The following is a 26,672-nucleotide window of genomic DNA, read 5'->3' on the forward strand; positions in this document are numbered from 1 at the left end:
AAGATTAAAGTAATTAAAAGTCACTGGAATAGATCCAGTAAGTAGTAGTAGGTCCATAACCCAAAACAATTTCAATGCACACTGTTTGGGTGTCATGCAAAATATCTTTGGGGCAATTCATTTAAATTAAAAAGGATAATAAATATGACACTGGATTTGCAGAAAATGGTAAATAATATTATATACTTTAACATATTGTCATTTGAAATACAAATAAAACATTGGCTATTAAAATAAAAGTAATGAATGAATCTTATTTTCCCAATAACTTACAACAGAAAGAAAGCTATTTTTACAATATGTGTGGCCCACCTTTGAAACATCCTTTTTACACATGTTCCTTTACCAACTATGATCTGATATTACAATTGGAGTTGAGTTTGAAGCCAGCAATCTGACACAAATGTAGAACACTGTGCAGCTACCCATAATGGCTGTTCCATGGGATTATTATTAATTGAAATGCCATGGAAGTCTTTCTTAGGCCCTGTCCACACGGAGATGAAAACAAAAACGAACCAAGGTCTATATCAAAAAAGTTTTCCGTCCACACGGAATCGGGACAAGAAACGTGCCCGTCCACACGAGAGCCTCGACCCGCTATAGTACATATGCCGGGCCTGTAAGTGGCGCTGTACTTCCACCAAAAAATACACCAAAAGCAGCGAATAAGATCCCCCGAGCATGGTTGCCCTTCTGGTTATTCTCTGCGGTGGATTTAGCACTGGTCGGGGCGGTGGGCTGGCTGTAATATACAGGACAGACATCTCAATCAAAGAGCTTCCTGTACCCAACACCACCTCACTTGAATGTCTTGCCTTCACTCTATCTGGATCTGCACAGCTCCAGGCTGTTCTTATATATCGCCCCCCCAAAGCCTCAGCCTCTGCCATCTTCCTGTCGGAACTATCTGAGCTACTCAACTCAATCTGCTCCATGTCCCCATCTATGCTCCTTCTTGGAAACTTTAACATTCATGTGGACTCACCCTGTTGCACATTTGCCTCTGACTTCCTGGCACTTCTGGACTGCTTCAATTTTGAACAGCATGTCCATGATCCCACCCATGCCAAAGGCCACACCCTGGATTTGGTATGTGCCACTGGCACAACTGCATCCCACCTGCAGTGCTTCAACCTGGCTGTCTCCGACTAGCATGCCATCCTGTTCACTGTGCCTATCGCCCTCCCCAGACAGCTTGTACTGCGGACAATTACCTACAGGAGCTTAAAATCAGTGAGCGCACCAGCCATAACCAGCCTCATAGCTAGCCACCTGGCCTCCGATCCCCCTGACACCTCTGTTGACGGACTGGTAGCCCAGTATAACACTGCTCTCTCCCTGAGTCTCGACTCACTTGCCCCCCTCATTACTCGCACTGTCTCCTTCACCCACTCAGCCCTCTGGTTCACCACCAGTCTCCGTGCCATGAAAGCCTCTGGCCGCCAACTGGAGCGGCCCCACAAAAAATCTGGCCTCACAGTCCATCTGGAGGCTTACAGAGAGCATGTCAGATCATACAAGGAAGCTCTCTCAAAAGCTAAGGCACACTACTACTCCTCACTCATCGGTAACCAGCAACACCACCCCCGTATGCTCTTCTCCACCATAAACCACCTACTCCGCCCAATTGACCCCCCCAACCCAGCAGACGCCCCCGAGCTTTGCACCAGGTTCCTTGAGTTCTTTGAGGACAAAGTCAACTCCATCCACCAGGAACTCCAGGCCTCTGCCCCATCCCATCCACATGCCACACCACCTCCAGTCACTGTTCGCTCAACCCAACACCTGCCTCAATGTTGTCTCTCCTCCTTTCTCATCCTCTGTGTGGCATCCACAAGTGGATGCCACACAGGTTACCAAACTTGTCTCAAATGCTAAGGCTACAACCTGCTCCCTCGACCCCATGCCCTCTGCCCTGGTCAAAACTTGCCTACCCATCCTCTGCTCCACCATTGTTAAAATGATCAACTCCTCCCTGGAATCAGGCAAGGTTCCCGCCGTCCTCAAGATAGCAGCTGTCACCCCCATCATCAAAAAACCTGGCTTCGACCCGAGGACCCCAGCAACTTCCGGACGATCTCCAACCTTCCTTTTCTTAGCAAGATCATGGAAAGAGCAGTTGCTGCCCAACTCCACCATCATATGTCCGACCATGAGCTCTACGAACCCTTCCAATCAGGCTTCAGATCCAACCACAGCACAGAGACGGCCCTTATTAAAATAACCAATGACCTCCTCATAGCCGCCGATTCAGGCCTCGTCAGCATCCTTATCCTCCTGGACATCTCCGCCGCATTCGACACAGTCTCCCACAATATCCTACTCAATCGCCTATCCGTCTACCTTGGCCTCTCTGGTACAGCCCTCTGCTGGTTCCATTCCTACCTCTCCAACAGGCAACAGTTTGTGACAATCGGAAAATTCAGCTCTCCCCCAGCCCCTGTCAACCAAGGTGTGCCGCAAGGTTCTATGCTCGGCCCCCTTCTATTCAACATCTACATGCTCCCCTCGGTGAAATCCTTCGCCAACATGGTCTCAACTTCCACTCCTATGCCGACGACACCCAACTCTACATCAGTACCAATCCATCATCCCAGCTACCCCCACTGTCACTTGTCAACTGCCTCCGCGACATCCAAGCCTGGATGTCAAACAATCTACTTAAACTCAACAATAACAAAACAGAGCTCATGGTTGTGGCCCCAAAAACACTTCTCCGGAAGGTTGGAGATCTGCTCCTCACCATCGATGGCGGCTCCATCCACCCTTCCCCCGAGGTTCGCAGCCTGGGCGTTACTCTAGCCTCACCTTTAACTCCCACATCAGGTCAACTGTCAAAACTGCATTTTTTCACCGACGAAACATCTCCAGACTCCGGCCCTCTCTCCCCGACCCCGTTGCAGAAACATTAACATTAATACCTTCATCTCCTCTCGTCTGGACTACTGCAATGGAGTTCTGTTCGGGGTCACCAGCAAAGCCCTGGACAGACTCCAGTACGTCCAGAACTCTGTAGCCAGGCTCCTCAACCGCACTAAGCCCTGGCAACACATCACCCCTACCCTCATCCACCTTCACTGGCTCCCGGTCAAGTCATGCATCCAGTACAAACTCCTCCTGCTAACTTACAAATCTCTCCACCCCATAGCCCCTCCATACATCTCTGACCTCCTTCAGCCCTAGACCCCCTCTCGTCACCTGCGGTCCTCCGACAAAGGGCTGCTCTCCATCCAGGGCTCCAAGCTGAAAACATTTTGCAACAGAGCCTTCAGTGTCGCAGCCCCCACACTCTGGAATTCTCTTCCCTCTGCAATCAGGAGTGCAGACTCTCTGGACACTTTCAAAAAACACCTCAAGCACCATCTGTTCACTTAGGCCTTTGGCCTCAACTAATATACAGTACTCAGCCACCTGTTCCTGTTTTGCTTTCTTCAGCCTATGTATCTGTATGATTATTATTACTTTTTGTTTTCTTTTGTTACTTCCCATTGTAAAGCGTCCTTGGGTTTCGTGAAAGGCGCTATATAAATTGAAATTATTATTATTATTAGCAACATGTAGTTCATGTAGTTCTCCATGTCCACTTGTTGCTGATGGTTGTGGTAGAGGAGCTGTATATTTTTGCACTAACATCTGTAGCATGGTCAGTAGCATCTGGAGCACGAAAGCAACCCTGTGATCCGCCATTGTTGTTTTTGCGAAACGCATTAGCAATTACGCAGGGCTGAGCAAGAGAGGAGGGGAGAGGCGGGGCTATGATCGTTTAGGGCGTACACACGGTCCTGCAAGCGTTACGTTACAGGACCTTCCCACTTTGGGAAGCACTATCGTTTGAGGGCTCCGTTTCCGCGGTTCCGTTACGGCCTCGTGTGGATAAAGAATTATAGCGGATAACACCCGTTTCGTCTCCGTGTGCACAGGGCCTTAGTTTGCCCCAATATGCTTAATTTAGCTTGAGTCCTTGTTTACCCAGATTCACTTCAACTGAAAGCAAAACTCATAGAATCACAATGGACATATTTGTGGGAAAATACGCTAAGATGGAAAACACAAGTTTGGCTTACATATCTATTACAAAACCAAGACTATCAATTTGACTTGATGATGATGACCAGCCGAAGCTTCACATTTAGGTTAAGCTTTTTCTTTAATCGACCAAAGTCTCGAACCTTCCACTCATTTCAAAAAGTTGTTAGAGTTGTATTCGTGTTAGGATTGGTGGAAAGTCTTATATTTAACTTTTTAAGGCTTAGTTTACTTCCAGCTACCATTTAAACGTTTACTGATCAGAAAACTGATTTGCCTTCTCAAGTGTTTAGCAACAAAACAGTAAACAGAGATCTAATAATACTGCACTGCCACAAACTACCAAAACATAGCAACACAAGTTTCTCACAGAGTGTGCAAGCCATGTGTACCGCCTGCTGTGCTTTGCAAATGAACAACAGATACCATCCCTAAATATGTATCAGTAGGAATCCTTTTCAGATTTATTTCAAGATGAGTCATATGAGCAATATCCCGGTCTCTTTTCAGAAGTCAACAGAAAACCTCCTCCATTACCCACCAACACAATCTTCTACCTACTTGAAGTGTCTGATATCCAGTCACGAATGGCTGTAAGTGTGTGTGTGTGTGTGTATGTTTGTGTGTGTGTGTGTGTGTGTGTGTGTGTGTGTGTGTGTGTGTGTGTGTGTGTGTGTGTATGTGTGTGTGTGTGTGTGTGTGTGTGTGTGTGTGTGTGTGTGTGTGTGTGTTTGTGTGTGTGTGCAGAAGCATTTGCGATAAGGCAGGCAAGTGTTTGTGTGTACTTGTTTCTGTGAGCAAACACTTGATCTCATGAAGGCTGCTTACTGCGTGTGCTGGACCTGCAGTTTGTGTGTGTGTGTGTGTGTGTGTGTGTGTGTGTGTGTGTGTGTGTGTGTGTGTGTGTGTGTGTGTGTGTGTGTGTGTGTGTGTGTGTGTGTGTGTGTGTGTGTGTGTGTGTGTGTGTGTTAGTGTATGTCTGTTGTAGCCTACTTGGCCGTTGGTGCAAACTGGCCAGTGAGTTGGTGTGTTTCTCTCCGAACTATCACGAAGCCGCCTTATACGCCTGCTTAAAAAACTGCTCCATCCTGCACAGTCGCTACAAAAGGCAAATAGGAAAACACTTCTTTAATTCAAAGCATTACGGCCCGTCTACACTACAGGCATCGGAAAATGCTTTCAACGCTTCGCCCATTCACTTGAATGGGGTGACGCAGAAGATTTTTAATCTTCGTCGCACTGCATTGTGGGGATCATGGCTTTGCAAGCATCACGAGCATCTATCGGCATCAAAAGTTGAACAATGTTCAACTTTTGAGGCTCGATGCTTGGCATCAGCCAATCAAATCCCGTTTATGCAAATCCCGCCAGTGCAAGCGCTAGCCAATCAAACCGCGTGCAAGCTGGGAGAGACAGACCGCAGTTAATTTCCTCATATTCCAAACGAGATATTACGGTAGCAAATCACCCGGTTCTTTACGACCAGAACTATTTACCGGGATACAAACCGGAGGAACCAGGCATGGAGCGAGGTGGCAGAGACAGTGGGTGAAACTGGTAGGTTTTTTGCCTGTTTGGAGAGTTTATGTCCAGTTTACTTCGTTTTAACATTGCTATTGCTTTGTATGTCGGGGGGGGGAGATTCATGTGATTGGTTGTTGGTCGCGTTGCTCGCAAAAAATCGCCAAGCTTCAGACACGCCTAGCTTCAAGATTTTTTGATGCCTGTAGTGTAGACGGGCCGTAACTCATATCATCCCTATAATGACTAATCAAGTCTCAAATATTTCATCAAATACTTTGAGGTTGAGTCAAAACAGTATGGTTTTTGTAATAAAGAAAAGGAAAATCTATGTATTTAAATAAAAAAATCTCCAACACATTTTATTTTCCTGGTCATATGACTCAGTTCTCAAATCAAATCAATCTTTAAACAAACACAAAGAAGATCATTTCTGTGAGGTGCACTTATTTGGAACACTGTTGATAAATAATCAAACATGCATCCTCCTCCCCTGCCGGCAAATTATTAGTTTTTGTTCCTCTACATAAAATGGAACATTACTGCCCGCTCGGCACTACACGTTTGCGTTGGATGTAAATCAAGGCTTCATAATCATCCAATGTGAACAGAAATATGTATGAGGTAAAGCAATATGCAGAAACACAAAAATAAAAGGGTGTCATTGTACTTTGTGTGTGTCTGTGTGTTTTGGTATTGATCTCTATTGGGAGACATCATTTGGTCTACACAATCACGACATGAGGACCTCTGCAGTTTATGGATAAAAAATCAATGTGTGTGTCCATTAAGTGGGTCTGGGATCAGAACATGAGTTGTACTTTTACAAGCAATACAGCCAAGAAACAAATACATATAAATGAAAGAGAGATTATTGATCAAGGAAGAAGAAAGTGAAACGAGGACAAAATATAGTAGAGAAATAAATGAAACGTTAATCAATCCATCAACACCTCTTCGGACGGGCTTTTAATTTGTGAATTAGGTTGTGTTGCTGTTTTAAAAGATATATGTTTTATTCTATTATAATATGTGTTGCTGTTTTAATATTTTTTTATTCTATTTCATCTCGTTTTATCCCCACTTTAAAGCGTATTTGAGCACCTGAAAAAGCGCTTTAAAATGAAATGTATGATTATTATAAATTAGATGTACTAGCATCCTTTAAACTAGGAAACAAATGAAACGTTTGAAGAATAAACAAGGTGATGAGGGCGGAAAAAATAACCATAGGAACGAGAGGGAGTGTTAGAAAGAAAAAAAAGTGCAAGACGGAAAAGGAAGCATGTCCCTGGTAAAGTGTCACCCGTAATAATTTCCCTCTATCAACCCCGGTTCAACCACCCTATACTCCTCACCACTTTACAGGCGACAGAGCCTCAAAAGCTCCTGTGTGATTGGAGCTTAGAGTGGCCTATTCCTGGCTATCTGACTGCACTTTGACAGAAAGTGGGCAGGAGACGAGGCAGAGTAGGTGAGCAAAGAAAAGAAAGCCAAATCTAAAAGATGAAGAGATGGAGAGAGAATGCAAAAAAGAGAAAAGGGTGAAGTGACAAAGAAAACAGAGAAGCAGGGGAAAGGAGAGGAGTCAGAAAAGCAACAGATAGAATTGTGATAAAGGAAATGCTTTCTCCACCCCTCCCCCATTCCTTCTCTCCACCTTTACCTATCACACATTCATCCCGTTAATGGACTCATTTAAATGGCAAATTCCATGCATATTGTAAGTGGCAATGAGTGCAACGTAATCCTTCTTTAATGAATGTCATGTCAGCAGTTCATTAAGCACTGAGGTTAGATAATCATGGACTACTTTGCCCCCCCGGCGATGATAATTGCAGGCTCTCTGATCTGCCGGTAATGAGCGACGCGTGGCAGATTCAGTTGATTTTGTTAAGGTGGGGGAGGGGGGCCCAGAGCTTCATTTGATGGCTGAGACACGAGATGAGACGATAGAGTGAGTGAGGCGAATCTGCAGTACATTTAGTAATCATGAGCAAATGAATGATTTTTAATTATTGTTCATTTGATACATTAGGTGCTATGAGCACTTGTAGGGTTAATTTCCCACATGATGGATATCCATATCTTTCAGTATTTATAATATTTAAATAATGCAGTTTTGTAAATATTGGTGCTACCAATCAAGTCTTTTTTTTCTGTAAAATATACAGACATTTGTTTTCAATGTTTGCAATTGTCTATATACTGTAAAAGCGTCTGTCACTCTCATTCAATTTCAGATTTTTTCATGTTTGCGGCCTTTTAAAGAGGCCCCATTGTACTCATTTTGAGTTTTATATTAGTATTTAGTGTCTCTACTGTGACATGTCTCCATGCTTTAATCTTCAAAAAGCTCTTTTCTCATACTGCCTGTGCTGCAGCACCTCTTTTCACCCTCTGTCTGAAACCAGAGCTCAGTCTGCTCTGACTGGTCAGCTTGACGGCTCTGTTGTGATTGTTTAACCGCTTAGATAAGTGTTGTAAATGTTCCGTCCCTTGGCATATCACATTCAATAGCCGCTTTCACACAAAGTACTTTGCCGTACTTAGTTCCCAGCACTTAGTTCCCAGCACTTAGTACCTCCATGGAACTAAGAGCCGATCGCGTTCACACCGGAATAAGTTCCCTGAGGGAAGATTACGCAAATGAAGCCGCTGACGTCACTTCTTTTTCTTCTGCTTTGGGTTTACTGGCAGGCCGCAAACCACTTCAAGGCGTTTACGGCCACCCGAAGTCCCCGGCCGGAAGTCCCCGGAGTTGGGGACTGGCAGCTTCTACTGAAGCCTTCAGAGTAAATCGCCAGAACGCCGACACCCCCTCATCAGGGTTTCCGCTAGGATTTTTTCTCGCCGGTCAAATGTCCGGACAGAATTTCTTTTACCGGACAAATTTGAAACTTACCGGTCATGTTTCAATAATACAGTTTTTCTCGATTGCTAACACACTAAAAGTATACTTAAAGCACAATTATTTTAACTGACACTCAGAGAGCAAAACATCAGCTCAAATCTCCAAAACTCTAAACACGTTTTCAGCTTTTCACACAATTTGCAAATCAACATGGCACTTTTTGCAAACCACTGCACACGTTTCTCCATGTAAGACACAGGAATCTGACATAAAGTCACGTGTTAGCAGGTTTAAAACACTGATATTCAAAATGCCTCACACATGGACCAATCATCAAGAAACACGTTCCACCTGACCAAACACCTGGTGGCATAATTGTTGGCTCATCAATCAGGATGTTAGCACTATAAAAATACCACAGGTGAGTGCTTTCTTACAGCAACAATGGAAGCCAACATGGAAGCAAGAGCAAGAGGAGGAGGAAGAGGAAGAGCTGGGCTGATAGTGAGAGGAGGAGGAAGAGCACTCTCTAATGAAATGAAATATTATCAACCATGGTTTGACGATGCGAGAGGCTGGACAGAGGGTTCAGCCTAATCTAAGCCGATTTACTGTTGCCTCTGTAATCCGGACACTTAGACTTGAAAACAGGTTAGTTACCAGTTTTCAGCTCTGCATAATTCATGATATATCAGTGCTTATATCTGTTGTGTGAAACGTATTTACTTCATTACTGTAGCTGAATTGTTGGCATGTTGCATACTATAACTGTACAAAAATCCTGCACATTTGACTGTGGTAGACTTACTGTTATGCAACACAGACACTGACCAACCACTATATCGTTGTTGTTTAGCTGAAGGACTGAGAAACAAAGAGGTGCAGGTGTAAAGCTAAGGATTTTCAATGAGGCACAGGAAGCAGCAGTTACAAACTGGGTTTTGGCAAACAATGCCATCACACTTAGAGAGATCCGAAGCATAGTAACTATGTGCTGAGACGCATCTTGCACAATGTTATTTTTGAATAAAATAAGATTTTTTCAACAACTCATTTGTATTTCTTCATTTACTGTATTTCTGTATACTCAAGCAATCTTTCTCTGCTGAAACCTTTACGTACAGAGCATAGCCCATAAAAGATGAACGTGCTTTAGATTATGCTCAGCAGTGTGAAGTTGGGTGGTCAAACCATCTAGTATTATGAATGAAGTGTGTTATATTTGGTGCAAAATTTGCATTTGGTAAGTGTTTATGTAGTTTTGAGTGCAGTTCTTCACTTAGCAGGATACATTAGGTGTTTTGCACTTTGGGTTTGGGGTTTTGTGAATTGTGTTTAGTGTTCTGAGAAACTGAGCAATTAAAAAAAAAATGTGTGTTAGCAATCGAGAAAAACTGTAATAATAAGAATTTTGTAGCAGAGTTTCCATTAGCAGGTAAGGTAGGACCAGATATGCTGATGTTTAAAACTCAGTTAATGGGAGTCGTTTTTATATTGCTTCAGTTTATAATCGTAACAGATCGAAAAATTCAGATTCATTTTTCAATAAATGATTCCACAAACAACAAACAACATAATTATTACATTCAAAGAAACTACTTGTAGTAGATGAAGTACATTATTACTAATTAAAAGTTTAAATTAACTTTGAATAATAACACGGAGAAACGGATCCTCTCTTTTCCCCTCTCCCTCCCTCTCTCTCCTGACAGCCCTTCAGTTTCTCATGCAGCGCGCTAAACAGTAGGCGGGGCTTCAGGAGTGGAGTGCACCAGCTGGGCGTAAACTGGGCGTAACTCTACGTCTGATGTAGAACCGAAGGTTAAGACCAAACTAAAGTTATGACTAGTGCACCACTTAGACTTAAGCCCTGTATGTGTTGCGCCCGGGTGTAACTTTTACGCCTAGTATGGAGCAGGCGTAAATCGGAAAGAGAGACTAGTATCCATAGTAACGTAAAGCAGGCAAGAAGGAAAATAACTATGGCAGTGCGTCTTGTTTACATGTTGTAACAACGAAAGGGCATTAAGACGAGAGAGTCGTCCGTGATCGAACAAACCCACTGGACATCTATTCAGTGAGCTGATAGAGAGGTTTCTTTTCGGCAGACAAGCCCTTTTTGATTTAATCGAGGAGATCTCCCCTCAAGAACAGAACGGATCAGACAGAAACGTTGCGCTCTCCCCAAACTTGCAGGTGCTGATTGCGCTCAGATTGTACTTTAATACTGTGGGAGACATGATTAATGTTCATCGCACAACTGCATGTCGGACACGTTTCCTTGGCTCTCCAGCGCCGCCTTAGGAATTATATTTACTTAACACAAGAAGAAGCAGCAAAATCCTCCTGGCCTCCGTGAAGATATCAGTGGACGAGTTAACCACAATCACATAATAAACAACATATAGGCCTGTATATTTGTAATATGAACGCTGTTTTTTTGCAATTGCATTTCAATAAGCTCCCATTGTGACCACATATATTTTCATTAGGCTGTTTTATAGCCTATTTTATTCAAACACACACAAGAACATTAGATAACAAATATGATTAGAGAATGGTGAATGACAAATTGTCTTCTTCAGTGATTCTTAGCTGATTCTTAAGAATTATAATTTTGAGTCTTAATTTGTCCTTCTCCAGCTCAATTTTGTCATGTTCCGCTGCAGTTTTGCGGTCTCCACCTCCACACGAACGATCTCTTTCTCCACCAGTTCACGCTGTAGCTCTGTAAAATCCCTCTTTCTTTTTCGGGGTGTGGGCGTCATTTTTCTCTTCTTTTGGTTTCTGTTATCCATGACTTCGTTATCCAAATCTTAGTTTGCTCTGAATGGAGGAGTTCAAGTGTTAAATTATGTAGACGTGTGTTGCTTGGCAACAATTACTGTTTCGCGTGTATTCACGTGGAGGCGCATCTTAAGACCAGGCGCAGCTACGACCTAGACTAGCCAGGGTTGGTGCACACGGTCTAAATTCGAATCACTAAGTCGGACGTAGCTAAGCCCGACGTTAGAGATAAGACCTACTTTTTTACGCCCAGCTGGTGCACTCCACTGCAGGTGATTATGCAGCAGCTGTTCTGATCTCTCTCTCTCGTCCGGTTACACTTCACTCGCGTTTATGTCCATATCGATCAGATCCAGCTCTCCTGATCGCCCTTTATAGAGAGCACAGATCAAACTATTAAGAGTGACTATGGGCCGATAATGATCGGCGGCCAATCGATCGGAGCATCTGACATTTTGACCGGCAGGTTTTGAATTTACCGGTTTTTATTAAATTCTACCAGCTAAAAAACGGAAATTACCGGCTAACGGAAACCCTGCTCCTCATCACTCCACCGCTCCTATTTTTTTTTTGTGAGAAGTTATTCTTTCTCCGTTGGTGGGCGGGGCTAATGCTAATAATGCGGAGAGTTTTACAGGGCGTGGTTTCAATTCGCCCAGCCAATCGAAATTGGTACTTTTTCTCCCCAGGATAGTACCACCTCTCTAGCAGGCACTAAAACTGGGGGTAAAAGTTCTCTAAACTAAGTTCTCTTTTTGATTGAAATTCCAGGCACTAACGGAACTAAACGGGAAAAGTACGGGTAAAAGCGCCTAATGTGTTGTAGCGCCAATAGAAGCGTTAGTGTTACATAGTGATGTCACTATGTTACAGAAGTAAACAAAGAGTACAATGGAGGTGTTTCAGGCAATGGGTGGGACAATAGCAAAAGGTAAAGGTAAAACCCCAAAAAGTAAAATTGTGCTTCTGTAGTTTTACCAAAAAATTAAACAGTTCAAATATTCAAGCAATTTTTGACATTTGAAGAATAGGCTTCTGGCATTATATGTACATGTGTGTTGAATGTTAAGTTATGAAATGTTTTCATTTAGGGGATTTATTTTGTGTTAAAATGGTGTTGTCTACATACAGTATGTAGCTACAAATTGTATCTGTATAGCTAAAATAATGGACCATGCAACATGTTTTGTTATGTTCCTGGAAAGTGATGCATGCCCGTTTCGTTCTTTATTTAGTATATTAGTATGTATTCTCTGAAACGCAAGGAACAGCGGCAGAATATATCTCCGCCTAAAGGCATTGGCCTGGCTACACGCACACAGGCAAGTAAATGTGACCCTAATGTTTCATTAGCTGATCCTGTGATTGTGCCTGTGCCTTCAGATGAAGCTGTGTCCGAGGAGAAGCCAGAAATTGTGGCTCCCCCTCCTCCTCGTGAGGATGTCGCGAGACTGGCGCAACACGCCGGCTCAGACAAGCCTCTAGAGTTCTCGACACTCCCGGTAACCCGAGAGCGTCAGCTCGTGTATCGGATCTTAGTGTTAGTGTTGGCTCTACAACATGCTAAGATGGATGTTGGACCCAGCCTTTGGCCAATTGTGATGTGTACATGTTACGATCCATTCATATTCTGCCCCAGCGTGTCCAAGCACAACCAGCGTCTCCTGCAATGGGCTCTGATTGTGCGGGACTACAACAGTAGACACCTGTCATTAAAGGGTTCAGAGAATGTGTTGGCCGATGCTTGTCCAGGTTGAGTTGGAGATGTTAGTGTGTCAGGTTGAGTTTGTGACGTTAGTGTGTCAGGTTGAGTTTGTGATGAATGTGTGTTATTAGGAATTTCGTTAGTGTGCTTAGGTTCACAAAACCTGTGGGTTTGTGTCTTAAGGGGGGGGAGTGTTACGGCTGCTGCCTTCCTGGTCGTCTGAGTTTTTTCAGCTGTGTGTTCTATGTAAATGAGCTGTGCGGTTGCCCTCCCGGCCTTGGCTGCCATCTCCTGGTCCGCCCCTGAAGATTGCGATTGGAGCACGCCGGGCCCGACGCACTCCAATCGCAGCGCACAGCCGGCGCACACCTGCTGGAGATTATTACAAAGCTTGGGGACAATCATCATTCTGGAGGCTCTGTATGTGGACAGATGCCTCTCGCTACTTGCTCTCTGTTCTGGGGTTAAACTTGTGTGGTTAGTTAGAGTGTAGAGTAGCTTAGTTAGTGTTTAGAATAGTTTAGGATTCGGTGACGGTTGCCTGTAGTTTAGTTGTGGTGTTGTATAGATTCTCTGTGTTAGTTGTACCACTTTTAGAGTGAGGTTTTGTTTTGTTCTTTATTTAGTATAGTATTTATTTTCCCTGTATGTCTTTAGACTCCCTTTTTAGAGTCCTCCTTTAGTTGGTTATTTGTCAACCTGTGCCCTTTTGGCTCCTTTTGTTTGTTTCAGGCTGTTTGCCTGCTATTTTGTTCACAGCTGTTTTAAATAAACACTTATAATTAATACCAATTCCATACTGGTGTGTTGCATTCCTCTTCCCCTAGTTGGGACGTAACATACATGGGACGATCCCGGACGAGCCCCCATGTATGTTACGTCCCAACTAGGGGAAGAGGAATGCAACACACACCAGTATGGAATTGGTATTAATTATAAGTGTTTATTTAAAACAGCTGTGAACAAAATGCCAGGCAAGCAGCCTGAAACAAACAAAGGAAGCCAATACCGGGAGGGCAATGTATGTTACGTCCCAACTAGGGGAAGAGGAATGCAACACACACCAGTATGGAATTGGTATTAATTATAAGTGTTTATTTAAAACAGCTGTGAACAAAATAGCAGGCAAACAGCCTGAAACAAACAAAAGGAGCCAAAAGGGCACAGGTTGACAAATAACCAACTAAAGGAGGACTCTAAAAAGGGAGTCTAAAGACATACAGGGAAAATAAATACTATACTAAATAAAGAACAAAACAAAACCTCACTCTAAAAGTGGTACAACTAACACAGAGAATCTATACAACACCACAACTAAACTACAGGCAACCGTCACCGAATCCTAAACTATTCTAAACACTAACTAAGCTACTCTACACTCTAACTAACCACACAAGTTTAACCCCAGAACAGAGAGCAAGTAGCGAGAGGCATCTGTCCACATACAGAGCCTCCAGAATGAGGATTGTCCCCAAGCTTTGTAGTCATCTCCAGCAGGTGTGCGCCGGCTGTGCGCTGCGATTGGAGTGCGTCGGGCCCGGCGTGCTCCAATCGCAATCTTCAGGAGGCGGACCAGGAGATGGGAGCCAATACCGGGAGGGCAACCGCACAGCTCATTTACATAGAACACACAGCTGAAAACACTCAGACGATCAGGAAGGCAGCAGCCGTAACAAGAGGGCATTGCATTTGAGCAGAAGTCTCGCGAGTTATCAGGGGCCACCTTAAGGCGTGAAATCAAACAAGGAAACAGCATTTGTTTCACTTGTGGAGGGATTGACAGAACCGGCGTATCATGGCGAGGATGGCCTCAGCCAGTGGGTTGGCAGACTGATAGCTCAAACCTCCCCGAGCCATCCCCAGCCGGCTCAGACAGACAGGCCGTCACTTCAGGAGGACAGCGGCGCTCCGGAGGAAGCTGCAGGCCCAGCTCAAACACACTTTCATCTATATATCACAGGATTTACAGGCAGACCCAGCAAGGGAGGGAGATGGAGGAATAGAGAGGGATGAGAGAGAGTAGATACAGCCCCACACCCCAACACACACACACCAACACATCAGGAGTCTTGTAAAACTTTAAATCCCTCTCTCATCTAAAAGCGAACATCCTTAGGCTATTGCTGTGTGTGTGTGTGTGTGTGTGTGTGTGTGTGTGTGTGTGTGTGTGTGTGTGTGTGTGTGTGTGTGTGTGTGTGTGTTAGCCAAATTATCTGTGAACAAGCACAAGTGTAGCACCTCTCAGCGTGGAAACACTCAGGACTCTGAGGTGTGTGTGCACATGTGTATGTACAAGTTATTCCTAAATGTTTAGACTGACATTTCAAGTCAAGCACAAACACACCCACACACTATCAAAGACACACAGACACAATTTAGACCATTGGCCTTTTAAGAGTCTACGATGTGGATCCAACCTGAGTCCATTCCCTGGGCTGACATCATTTACTAATCCCATCAATTATTTTGTCATAGACTAAACCTCTGAGGTTGCAGTATATTGACTAGAAAGAGGATGTGTCCCTTTTCACGTGCCAGTGCAGAGGTTCAACATTTATGTTTTTACTTTTTACATTGGGTCGAGTGGATTTTGGGTAATTTGAGGTCTTATACCTCATTCACACCAACGCAACTCCGGTTCAAGCTCTTTCTTTTTCATCAGCCCTTTCCGTGCTTTGTTATTTTTACATCAGGTGTTTTAAAAAAAAAAACAAGAACACTGCTCATTTCTCTTTCCGGCCTTGTCAATCTTTTTGTTATTATACACAAATACGTTGTTGTCTCCCTGTCTTTAAATATGTGAGTGTTTTGTTTATGCTGTAACGCACTTCCTAACCTTGTCTTTGATATGATTGTGTTCATTAATTGAGGAACCACAAACCAAACAAAAGTCAATGTTTGAGGCTGGTATGAATATTGATATTTAAGCGCAACATACATAGATTAAAACAAATCTGATATTGATACAAAGACCAGTATTCAGTCCCGAAAATAAACATTTTTGATGAGGGTCCTTGGGATCTACAAAGCAAGAGTGGGGCAAAAAACATGTTTCCCCAAAAAAAAGTAAAACAAGTTATATCATCTATGCCTGTGTTTGCACACAACTTTGCTTGAAGTGTGTGTATATATTTTGGCATTGTCAATATGGCAATGTGTATTCTATTTTTTTTAGCCTAAACACATTTCACAACGAGTGCGAAAAAGCTGCAAACCCACATACATGGCTGGCACCTTCCTAATTGTGTCAGTTTCTTAGTGGAAAGAAGTCATTTCTGGTTGGGTGAGCCAGCCTCAGGGTGGCTGGTTTAAGAAGAAGTGGAATATGATGAATGTTGCGCTCGGTTAGGACTCTGCTGCACATTTTGAGGACATTTTCAGATGCTTTGAAGACAGCTGGAGAAGCAGGGATTTTCAGAAATTCTCTGCAGGGATTTTTAGGTGAGCTCAGGGCAACAGAGTGCATGCGTGTCCGTGTGCGTGTGCTTGTGTGTCTGTGCATGTATGAACGGACAGCTATAACAGTGCCTCATTATAATTGGTTAACAAGCAGGAAATGGCTAGAGAAGATAACAGTGAATTACATTGACTTTTTAGGGTGAGCCACTAAGAGAAGGGGCGTGTAAACAATGCAGATTAAGTCTGACTGAAGTCACCCTCTCAGCACCAAACTAATGCTGTCGTTAAACACAAGTGTCCTGATAACTACCAGACCAACAATGATGTCTGAAAAATGTTAACAAAAATGCAGAAAGCTGAACACACTTAAGTTAGCATTTAGGTAACTAAACTTAAGGAAATGACTCAGCAACTCCTCCAATTGAAGTCTTCTGCCACTAATATTGGGTGTGTATAATTGTGTTAAAGCACAGCTGGATGGTGAGGAAAGTGTTCAAAGCTAACCAGTAGCTTGTTATATGGTTTCTTAATTTTATTAGCAAAGCCCTTTAAAGTAAAGGCATTATCAATAATTATTATCAAGAATCTGGACATATAAGGAGCTGTGGAGTGCATCTCTCCATTACATTAAAGCGACTTACAGTAAGTGCATTCAACATTCAACCATGAGGATACAAACTCTGAAAGCGATAATACAGAAAGCCCATTAGCCTTCAGTTAGCCAGACCCTTCAAGTGATACAGAAGTTCTTTGTTTTTTTTTCAAAATGTTTTGGAACTACATACGGTATCTGTCTAACTTTTTACATACAGTGATCTGTTTCTAGTCTTCGATTGAAAATAAAGTTTGAAAAATTCAATTTTATTAAAGGAAGTACTTTTTTTTTTAGGTTTGAACTCGAGTAAAGTTGAGTTTGAGTCCAACTTTCACAGCTGATAATAGCTTTATTGCCTTATTGTAAGGCTGAATCTAATAAAGACTAGGAAACTGATTTTAAATACAAGTACATATAATAATATATTCTTTAAGAGTTATTATTTATAGCCATCTGCCCAATGAAGTTGTGTGCCTGCACGGTGTCGTGTTTTTCTACCAGGCAAGTTTGTCCTGCAGACCTTTCACAATGCAGTGTACATGTGTTGTTGACTGGCTAAATAAACAGGTGGAATATGGGTTCCATTTTGGTCAGAGGAAGTTCTTTATTTTAGCATATTGTCAAGAAGGTTTCTGATTATTTTGAGGGAAACAATGTATATCCTCAAATTCATGGGGTTAAATTCTAACAGGATGCAAGAAAACAAGACAGAATCATAACAAAAATCAAAAGCTTGTCATAAGGAACACATTCTGGGTTGAAAAAGGAATTATTCCTGATGTGAAATCTCTACTTACAGGTAATAAGAGTAGGAATAAGCATGTCTTCTGAAGCATGGTGAGGTGAGGCCGATGATGACAACAGAGCAAAACCCAGAAGAAGGACAAACACATTGGATTAGTTCATGGTCTGAATGAAGAATTGTTTTTGACTCGTTGACATTACACGTTTTTTCCCAATGTTTCAGCTTGTCTTCTTATCCAACTGTTCAAACCTGTCTATCTAACTGCTGATTCTACAGATCGTTTTATGTGTCCTTATACAAAAATAGTTCGCTGTCTATCACCCTCCCCTCCCTGGACTGAAGCTTTTACAGATGCTGAGTGGTTGCCTGTCCAACCAACAGTTTGACAGTTTCTCTATTTAGTTGTCTGGCCATGCTGAGTTTTTCTTTGCTGCCAGAGGGTCAATATGTCCGTATGTATTAAGTCTACTTCTTCTTTTGAAGAGAAAGGCAATTTGGAGGCCATCTATGGAAGATTTTGCAGTTGTTCCACTAGACATCAGCTGATGTGGTCAGCACTCAATTCAATGAATTATGGGTTCATTAGGAGCCCTTTAGCTTGTGAAATGTTTACGTCCCTTACCCACAAAGTACACTATTTTCAAAGGAGATTGTCTTTGTTGTTAACTTTTAAGAGATGAAAACATAGACTTGAATTTCATCATTAATCTTGTGTTACATGTACAGTTTTATCACACACTATGTTGAGTAATATAATTTAAATGTATTACTAATATTATATAAATTAAACATATAACATGACAGTCTTAAAATGCTTTATGTTGTTTTATATACATTAATAATTTCAAAAAATGTCAACAAATAATAGTTACTTACCATAAACATGTGGTTTTCAAGGTTTATTTCAGGACATACTTCAGTCCAGAAAATCCCACAGTAATCAATTTGTTTTATTTATGTATTATTTACCTGCCCAATCTAAAGATCTAGTTATGGATGGTTGGAAAATTATTCATCCTAGTTCAAAAATGGGTTTTAATATGATTTATTTTATTAAAATACACACACATACACTTTAACAGACAGTATTGCTGTTAGTGCCTACAACTCTTTACTCAATATGGTGTGTGTTGATGTTAGCATGAATCACTGGAATCATGAAGCAGGGAGTTCTCCTCATCACACAGATCATGCTACATTTTTACATTAGCCTAACGTACATGTTATGATTTGCATGAAATGCTTAAGTTAAGACTGTAAGGAATAAAGAAAATGCACATCTGATGCCTCCATCACCAACAGACTGGTGGACAGATAGGAGATAAGGAATGATAGCAGAGAGAAAAAGAGAGAAGATGGAAGTTTGGCAGAGAATCGAATGGAAGCAGAGATGATATTTCAGATGGAGAGTGTGTTGTTGAAAGTGTTACACTGGATTCGATTTAAAGGGCACATTCACACAAAATGCCGCAGATATAGGCTATACTAATGCAATGTTTTATTAGATATCTGTAGAATCTAAGAATATTCTCTTGAATTTAATGCTTTGCAAAGTACGTAAAGAAAATAGACAAAATAAAAGACAAATGCAAATAAGAAATAAAACATAAAAACTAGAGTTCAACAAAAGTTTAGTTGAAGTTTCCCCAAAAGGACTTTCCTAACTTTACTTGATAGCTCATCCACTGATCAATACGTCTGCATTTCACTTGACCAATATGTCATGTGTGTTTGTGAGTGTGTATACAGATACAGATACTGTATACACACATCTGTGACACTTGACTCTGTGGTAACTCTATAATGGCTTGTTGGCATCTTTGCCCCTTCTGGTTGGAGGCCAGAGATTGGGATCTGATACTATCTGAAGCACACAATACACAAAGTAAACACACACACACACTTGGGCAAAACAGTTATACTGCACCGGGCTGAGTTTCAAAACCAGAGGTAAGTCAAGCAGGGCTAAACAGTATCAATGTTTATGTTCTTATTTAAAGTGCAAACTTCCTACCAACTACATCTATCTATCTATCTATCTATCTATCTACCTATCTGTAGGTATGTATGCCTGTCACACACCCACCCACCCACCCACCCACCCACCCACACACACACACACACACACACACACACACACACACACACACACACACACACACACACACACACACACACACACACACACACACACACACACACACACACACACACACACACACACACACACACTCTGTCAAACCCATAACCATGTTTTAGGGCTCTGGTGACATTGTCCTTATGACATTAATAGTGCAGAGCGCTGAGAGCCTGGCTGTATAAGCCACAACCGTTAAAGCAGGTCATAAATATTAAAATTGCGTAGAAAAAATACTCCACCAGGTTGTGCACGGCACCGTGTGAAAAACAGGATACGGAGTTAGAAGGTGGTGAGTCAAAATGTATTTATTGCATGATTGTTGGACAATGAGGGTCGTGAATATGTGGGCACTTATGTGAAGAATAGATGTCATAATGTAGCAGCGTTCTGCATATCAGATACTTCTGTAGCTATCTTTTACAGGAGGTGAGAAAAATACATTAGAGTGGAGTGCAGACATTTGGCAGAGTGGACTAGTGCGTTGGTCTTCGGATCAGGGGGTCACATGTTCAAACCCCACTGCAGTCAGCATGTTGTTGTGTCCCTGAAACACTTCACCCCGAATGGCTCCTGTGGGGATTGCCCACAGTATTGAGTATGTAAGTCGCTTTGGATAAAAGTGTCTAACAAGTGACATGTAATGTAATGAGTAAACGAAGAGTGGCCGTGGCTCTGACAGACAGGCTGAGGATCAGGTGACTTTCGGACATTTCTGCAGGATACAGTGATGCACATTATTGAAATATGTCAGCCTTACCAACAGTGACTCTGTTGTACTACCAATGATGCTTGGTGCGGATAATTTATGAATGCCTGTACTCAACATTAAACACTATAGTGCTCCCAAGTGTTTGCAATCAATAAAGGAAATGAAAAATACTTTGGCTCAAATGGTGTAACCTTTTAGCAAACATGTTTTGCTTCGTTTTGTTATGTAGCAAGCACAACCCATAAAGACTCCAATGCAAGACGCAGAAGCCTAGCCCTAAAGTGAAGATGATATTGTCTAAAATATCACATGTGTAGTCAACATTAACCCACACACAGCAAAGGAATTTGAACATTTCAATGTTTTTGATGGCTTCCCTTCACTGAGGAGTCATTTCATAAAAGCTGTTAAAACAAATGTGTAAATGTATTTCAAATACTAAGCCCGAAAAGATTAAGAGGAAATACATATATGCTGTATTTACTTTTGAATATGGTGAACTAAACCTAAAATAATATGGCAACGCTATTTTCATCCCTAGAAGCATCTTGGATTAATAAAATATACCATAATAGTTTCTTGAAAACAAGTCAGAATTTATCTTCAGTCTACTTCATTTTGACAGTCAACTGTTAACCTTTTTCAATTTAAATCGTGCCACTTGAAGTGGTTATTTAAATAATAATATCTCACCTAATAAAATATTTGTTTTAAAAAAAGGCTAAGCTGGCAAAACAATGAAACATGTCCGACATAAAAAAAACATGTTTAAAGGTGGGGTAGGTAAGTTTGAGAAACCGTCTCGAGATACACTTTTTGTTATATTCCATGGAATGCTCTTAACATCCCGATAGCAATGCATATCTTAAGTGCTTTGACAAGAAATACATACAAAAATGTCATCTGTGGAAGCCGTGGCACTGTAAAAAGCACGACCAATCATCTGAGTCGGCCCGGCTAAAATAACTGGATGGCCTACCTGCCTGTCATACTTCCATCTGTGCACAAACTTATCTTGTGCCCTCATTGGTCATGTGCGCGTTTGTGTGTTTTGGAGGGGGGGCTCTGTAAGGAAGTGGCAGATTTTTTCCGGCAGTGTATTTTCAAATTCTAGTGCACTCAAGCTGATTGTCACTGCCCGATCTGCAGCTCTGCGCAATCTGCAGTGCGCATGTGCGAGATGGTCCGCCATATTGGACAACTCCGGACGGCAGCCCAAGTAGGACACTTGACACAGTGGCTTTTTGCAAAGCACAAAAAGAAAACGCGAGAGAGATGAGTTACTGTTATTACAAAGTGACTTCACTATTATTTAACAACTTTTTTTATTGGGTTCTTTTATTTGGGGCTAAGTACATTATTCGAAATAAGTGAGAAATGGATTTAACTTATGTTAGACAGCCGTATGCCATACATTTTTGCAAACATTTTCAGTAAATATTTATTCAGTATGATAGCTGTTTGACATAAGTTAAATTCATTTCTCACTTATTCTGACAATGTACTTAACCCCAAATAAAAGAACCCAATAAAAAGAGTTGTCAAATAATAGTGAAGTCACGTTGTAATAACAATAACTCATCTCTCTCGAGTTTTATTTTTCAGCTTTGCCAAAAGCCACTGTGTCAAGTGTCCTTCTTGGGTTGCCATCTGGAGTTCTCCAATATGGCGGACCATCTCGCACATGCGCACTGCAGATCGGGCAGAGTTGCAGATCGGGTAGTGACACTGGTTTCTCCAAAATTACCTACCCCACCTTTAAATTACAATTCTGAAAAGTGAAGTACACCACTGTACTCAGATGAAAGGCCTCCCTACAGTCCATAATGTGCAGCACCTGCCTGCCAGTTAATGCAACACAACATGCTGAGTGTCAAACCAGAATGATGTAGCCATAGCAAATATTATACACATTCTTGGACAAGGTTGTTTGTCATTGGTTTATGCCACATGCAAACAGATCTATAAAGGGGAGAAATGAGTGTCATATTTGTATAACGGCTGCAGGTTGTTCTCCAGCTCTGTATGGATGGGGTGTACTTTACACGTGAACACACACCTATCTGCACACACACACTTTCCTACTCTGATATGATGGCTTTGACTTATCCTGGCTCTATATGAATGAGGCAAATAACCATTTACTCACTCGTATGACGGCTACAGTTTATCACAGGCTTATATGAATATTATCAGGGGAAAAAATAAATGTTCATATTAGTATTTAGTTTTCATACTTTAATATTCAAAAAGCTCTTTATTTTTCTCATACTGCCTTGTGCTGCAGCACCTCTTTTCACCCTACGTCTGAAACCAGAGCCCAGTCTGCTCTGATTGATCAGCTGGCTGACCGCTTAGAGATTCACATATGGGTTGGATCGCTTTCCAATAGATGCACATGTGTGACATAGTGATGTCATTATGTTACGGAAGTAAACACAGGGAAAAAGTGTGGGAGAGAAACTCCCTCTGGAGGGAGCTTTAGGATGTTAGCCTTTGCAGACCATTTACATGCACACAAACATATATAACACACTACAGGAAAGGGAAACCCCGAAAAGCAATAGGGCCTCTTTGAAAGCTGAGATAAATGAAAAACATCTCACCTGCTGTGTGAACACTCACTTTCACTCTCGTACATGCAGCTAGGCCTATCATCTGTCAAACACACAATGACAGAGACCTGCAGGCTAGACCACGTATGTACAGACACATGAACATAAGGTCCTTAACTGACACATGTTACATGTGCATGCTGTCAATGTGGCTGATTAACACCTCATCACAGCCAATTCAGCACACACACACACACACACACACACACACACACACACACACACACACACACACACACACACACACACACACACACACACACACACACACACACACACACACACACACACACACACACACACACACACACACACACACACACACAAACCTTCCCACGCACACTCACTGAGACACATACTCACACACACACACACACACACACACACACACACACACACACACACACACACACACACACACACACACACACACACACACACACACACACACACACACACACACACACACACACTCACAAACACACACACACACACACACACACACACACACACAAACCTTCCCACGCACACTCACTGAGACACATACTCACACACACACACACACACACACACACACACACACACACACACACACACACACACACACACACACACACACACACACACACACACACACACACACACACACACACACACACACACACACTCACAAACACACACACACACACACACACTCTCACACACACACACACACACACACACACACACACACACACACACACACACACACACACACACACACACACACACACGCGTGACTGTATTGATCACTTTTAAATTGGTAAACAATTACCTTTCGAGAGCCATGTTTTCATCTCTATTTACAATCTAGTTAATTAGCGCTATGTGACAATATGGATGTCAACATGCCATATCCATATGGACACTTATATAGATGCAAGAACAAGTAATGACTATATCAAAACATGTCAAAACAAATGGGTATTGGGAACATTTCTTATCTATTAAAGTCTCATTAAATCTCTCTTTACATTTCTGTAGTGCAGATGATTTACTGCGCAGTGACAGATCTGATGTGCAGAGATTTTAACGATCTGTATTCAGTTACAACAACCGATCTGACGTGTATGCATCGGTAAACACCTGCATGTTTATCTTTTGCATCTTCATTTCTTGATGTGAAGACTTTTTTCTTTTTATATATGTGTTTGAGAATATTGACATTTCGTACAAGCATCTCTTCATTGAATCGTATTTATAGGGATGAACAACAAACCTTGTTCCAACCAACCAACACACTTTCATGTAATATATTTCTGGTGTCTGTCTAGAGACGTTAGTAATATGTAACTTTGACATTTTTTCTCATTAACATATACATTTACATTTTACATTTTCCTGTTTAACGAAGCAATTAAATATATTAATTTAATTATGATAGCAATTAATCTAAAACTCGATGTCGGATTATATTGAAGTACTGTCAAGGCATAGATTGCATTTAAATCCATTTTTATGTGGTTGTATTCCTATTGCATTTTGAGTGTATTCACACTACAAGCGGCAAAGCAGCAAAACGGCCAGCCACCGGGAAATTCGGGGAAAACTGCCTTTTTAGACAGAACAAAAATCTAAAGCATATGATTGGTTGCTGCTACACCACATCACTGGATAGCTGGCAAAACCCAAAACACTAACTACTAAGATAAGGATGCAACAACTCGATGCTGGTTTACTGAACACAAAGAGTACTTTGGGGCAAGAAGCGTCAAAGTTAATCATATCCAAACCATTTATTTAAAGGTCCCATGTCATGGCCATTTCCACTGATCATAATTCCATTGTTGAGGTCTACTAGAATAGATTTATATTGTGCAATTTTCCAAACTCACATTGGTTTCTCATACAGCATCTCTGTAAACTACGTGTATTCACTGAATTTCACTCTCTGTCCTTAACGGCTCATTGTAGCTCCAGTAGCTCCAGCCCCCACCTTCCCTGTGAGCACAGTGTGCTCTGATTGGTCGGGACGTTGTGAATCGCGCTAAGCTCCGTGGAGGTGTTGTTTCCTTGTTTAGCGATACACAGCGAAACACAGCCAAACTCATCCTGAGCACACACAAAGTCACAGCCAAAGTAAAAACAATAAGTGTGGCTTGATATTGAGTAAGACAAAGGTTGATAAACCCTGTGAGAATGGGTCTGCAGAGAGAAATTCGCCGCGATCCCAACTGTCTGTTATCAGCCTGCAGCCAGGGAGGAGAGATCAGCAGAGCTGCATGCACTGAGTGTGTGTGTGAGGAAGTCCGTGGATTGGTCAATTTGGACCAATCAGCGAGGGCTTAACGTAACGGCTCCGCGGACGTAACGCAACGGCTCCACGGATTGCTCCATTTCGTTCCGGGTACGGTTGACATCATGCGTACCCGGAAGAATCAAATGGACAGTGACGTATCTCCAACGAGGCGTTTTGGGGAGGTATTTTCTGTGTTAGAGTTTTACTCGCTACAGGGTGTACTTTGAGGGTTTGTGACTCTGCAGACCGTTTACATGCATAAAAACCTTCATAACACACAAAGGGACGGGTAATAACCAGAAAAGCATGACATGGGACCTTTAACAGAAAAAAAAGTAAAATAAAACCTTCATAAAATAAAAACAATAAAGTTATTAACAGAGATTCTGAAGAGCTAGTTGTAAAGCATTTTAAAAAGCAGTAAAAAGACAAATTATTCTGTACCTCCATGTTAAACTCCAAATAATGTGGCTTTAACTGAAGAGTGGGTATGATTAAGAACTGAATGACAGCTTGCTCTAATCATTCATATTGTACCTGATTAAACCATGCAGTCCTAGTTCTAAGCCATTCAAGACAAAAGTATTACTGGAAAGTGGTGGAAGTGTGTGTGTGTGTGTGTGTGTGTGTGTGTGTGTGTGTGTGTGTGTGTGTGTGTGTGTGTGTGTGTGTGTGTGTGTGTGTGTGTGTGTGTGTGTGTGTGTGTGTGTGTGTGTGTGTGTGTGTGTGTGTGTGTGTGTGTGTGTGTGAGTGTGTGTTTGTGTGTGTGTGTGTGTTAGCCAAATTATCTGTGAACAAGCACAAGTGTAGCACCTCTCAGCGTTGAAACACTCAGGACTCTGAGGTGTGTGTGCACATGTGTATGTACAGGTTATTCCTAAATGTTTAGACTGACATTTCAAGTCAAGCACAAACACACCCACACACTATCAAAGACACACAGACACAGTTTAGACCATTGGCCTTTTAAGAGTCTACGATGTGGATCCAACCTGAGTCCATTCCCTGGGCTGACATCATTTACTAATCCCATCAATTCTCTTGTCATAGACTAAACCTCTGAGGGTGCAGTATATTGACTAGGAAGAGGATGTGTCCCTTTTCAGGTGCCAGTGCAGAGGTTCAACATTAATTTTTTTACTTTTTACATTGGGTCGAGTGGATTGTGGGTAATTTGAGGTCTTATACCTCATTCACACCAACGCAACTCCGGTTCAAGCTCCGTGCTAGAGCTTTTCAGGTTCAGAACCGGTTCTTGTGTTTAGCTCCGGCTCTTTTCACACCGCCCAGAGTCC

General features: G+C 42.1%; 1 protein-coding gene across 1 annotated transcript in view; it reads right to left on the reverse strand.

Moving 5' to 3' along the window:
* Positions 1 to 26,672, reverse strand: part of ptprt (protein tyrosine phosphatase receptor type T) — a 452,551-nt gene that overhangs the window by 100,081 nt on the left and 325,798 nt on the right. Inside the window, 1 exon segment of the mRNA XM_079681220.1 lies at positions 17,688 to 17,717. Coding sequence (XP_079537346.1) covers positions 17,688 to 17,717 — 30 coding nt within the window.

The sequence above is a fragment of the Notothenia rossii genome (assembly GCF_949606895.1).
Source record: "Notothenia rossii genome assembly, chromosome: 5".
Taxonomy (NCBI): Eukaryota; Metazoa; Chordata; class Actinopteri; order Perciformes; family Nototheniidae; genus Notothenia; species Notothenia rossii.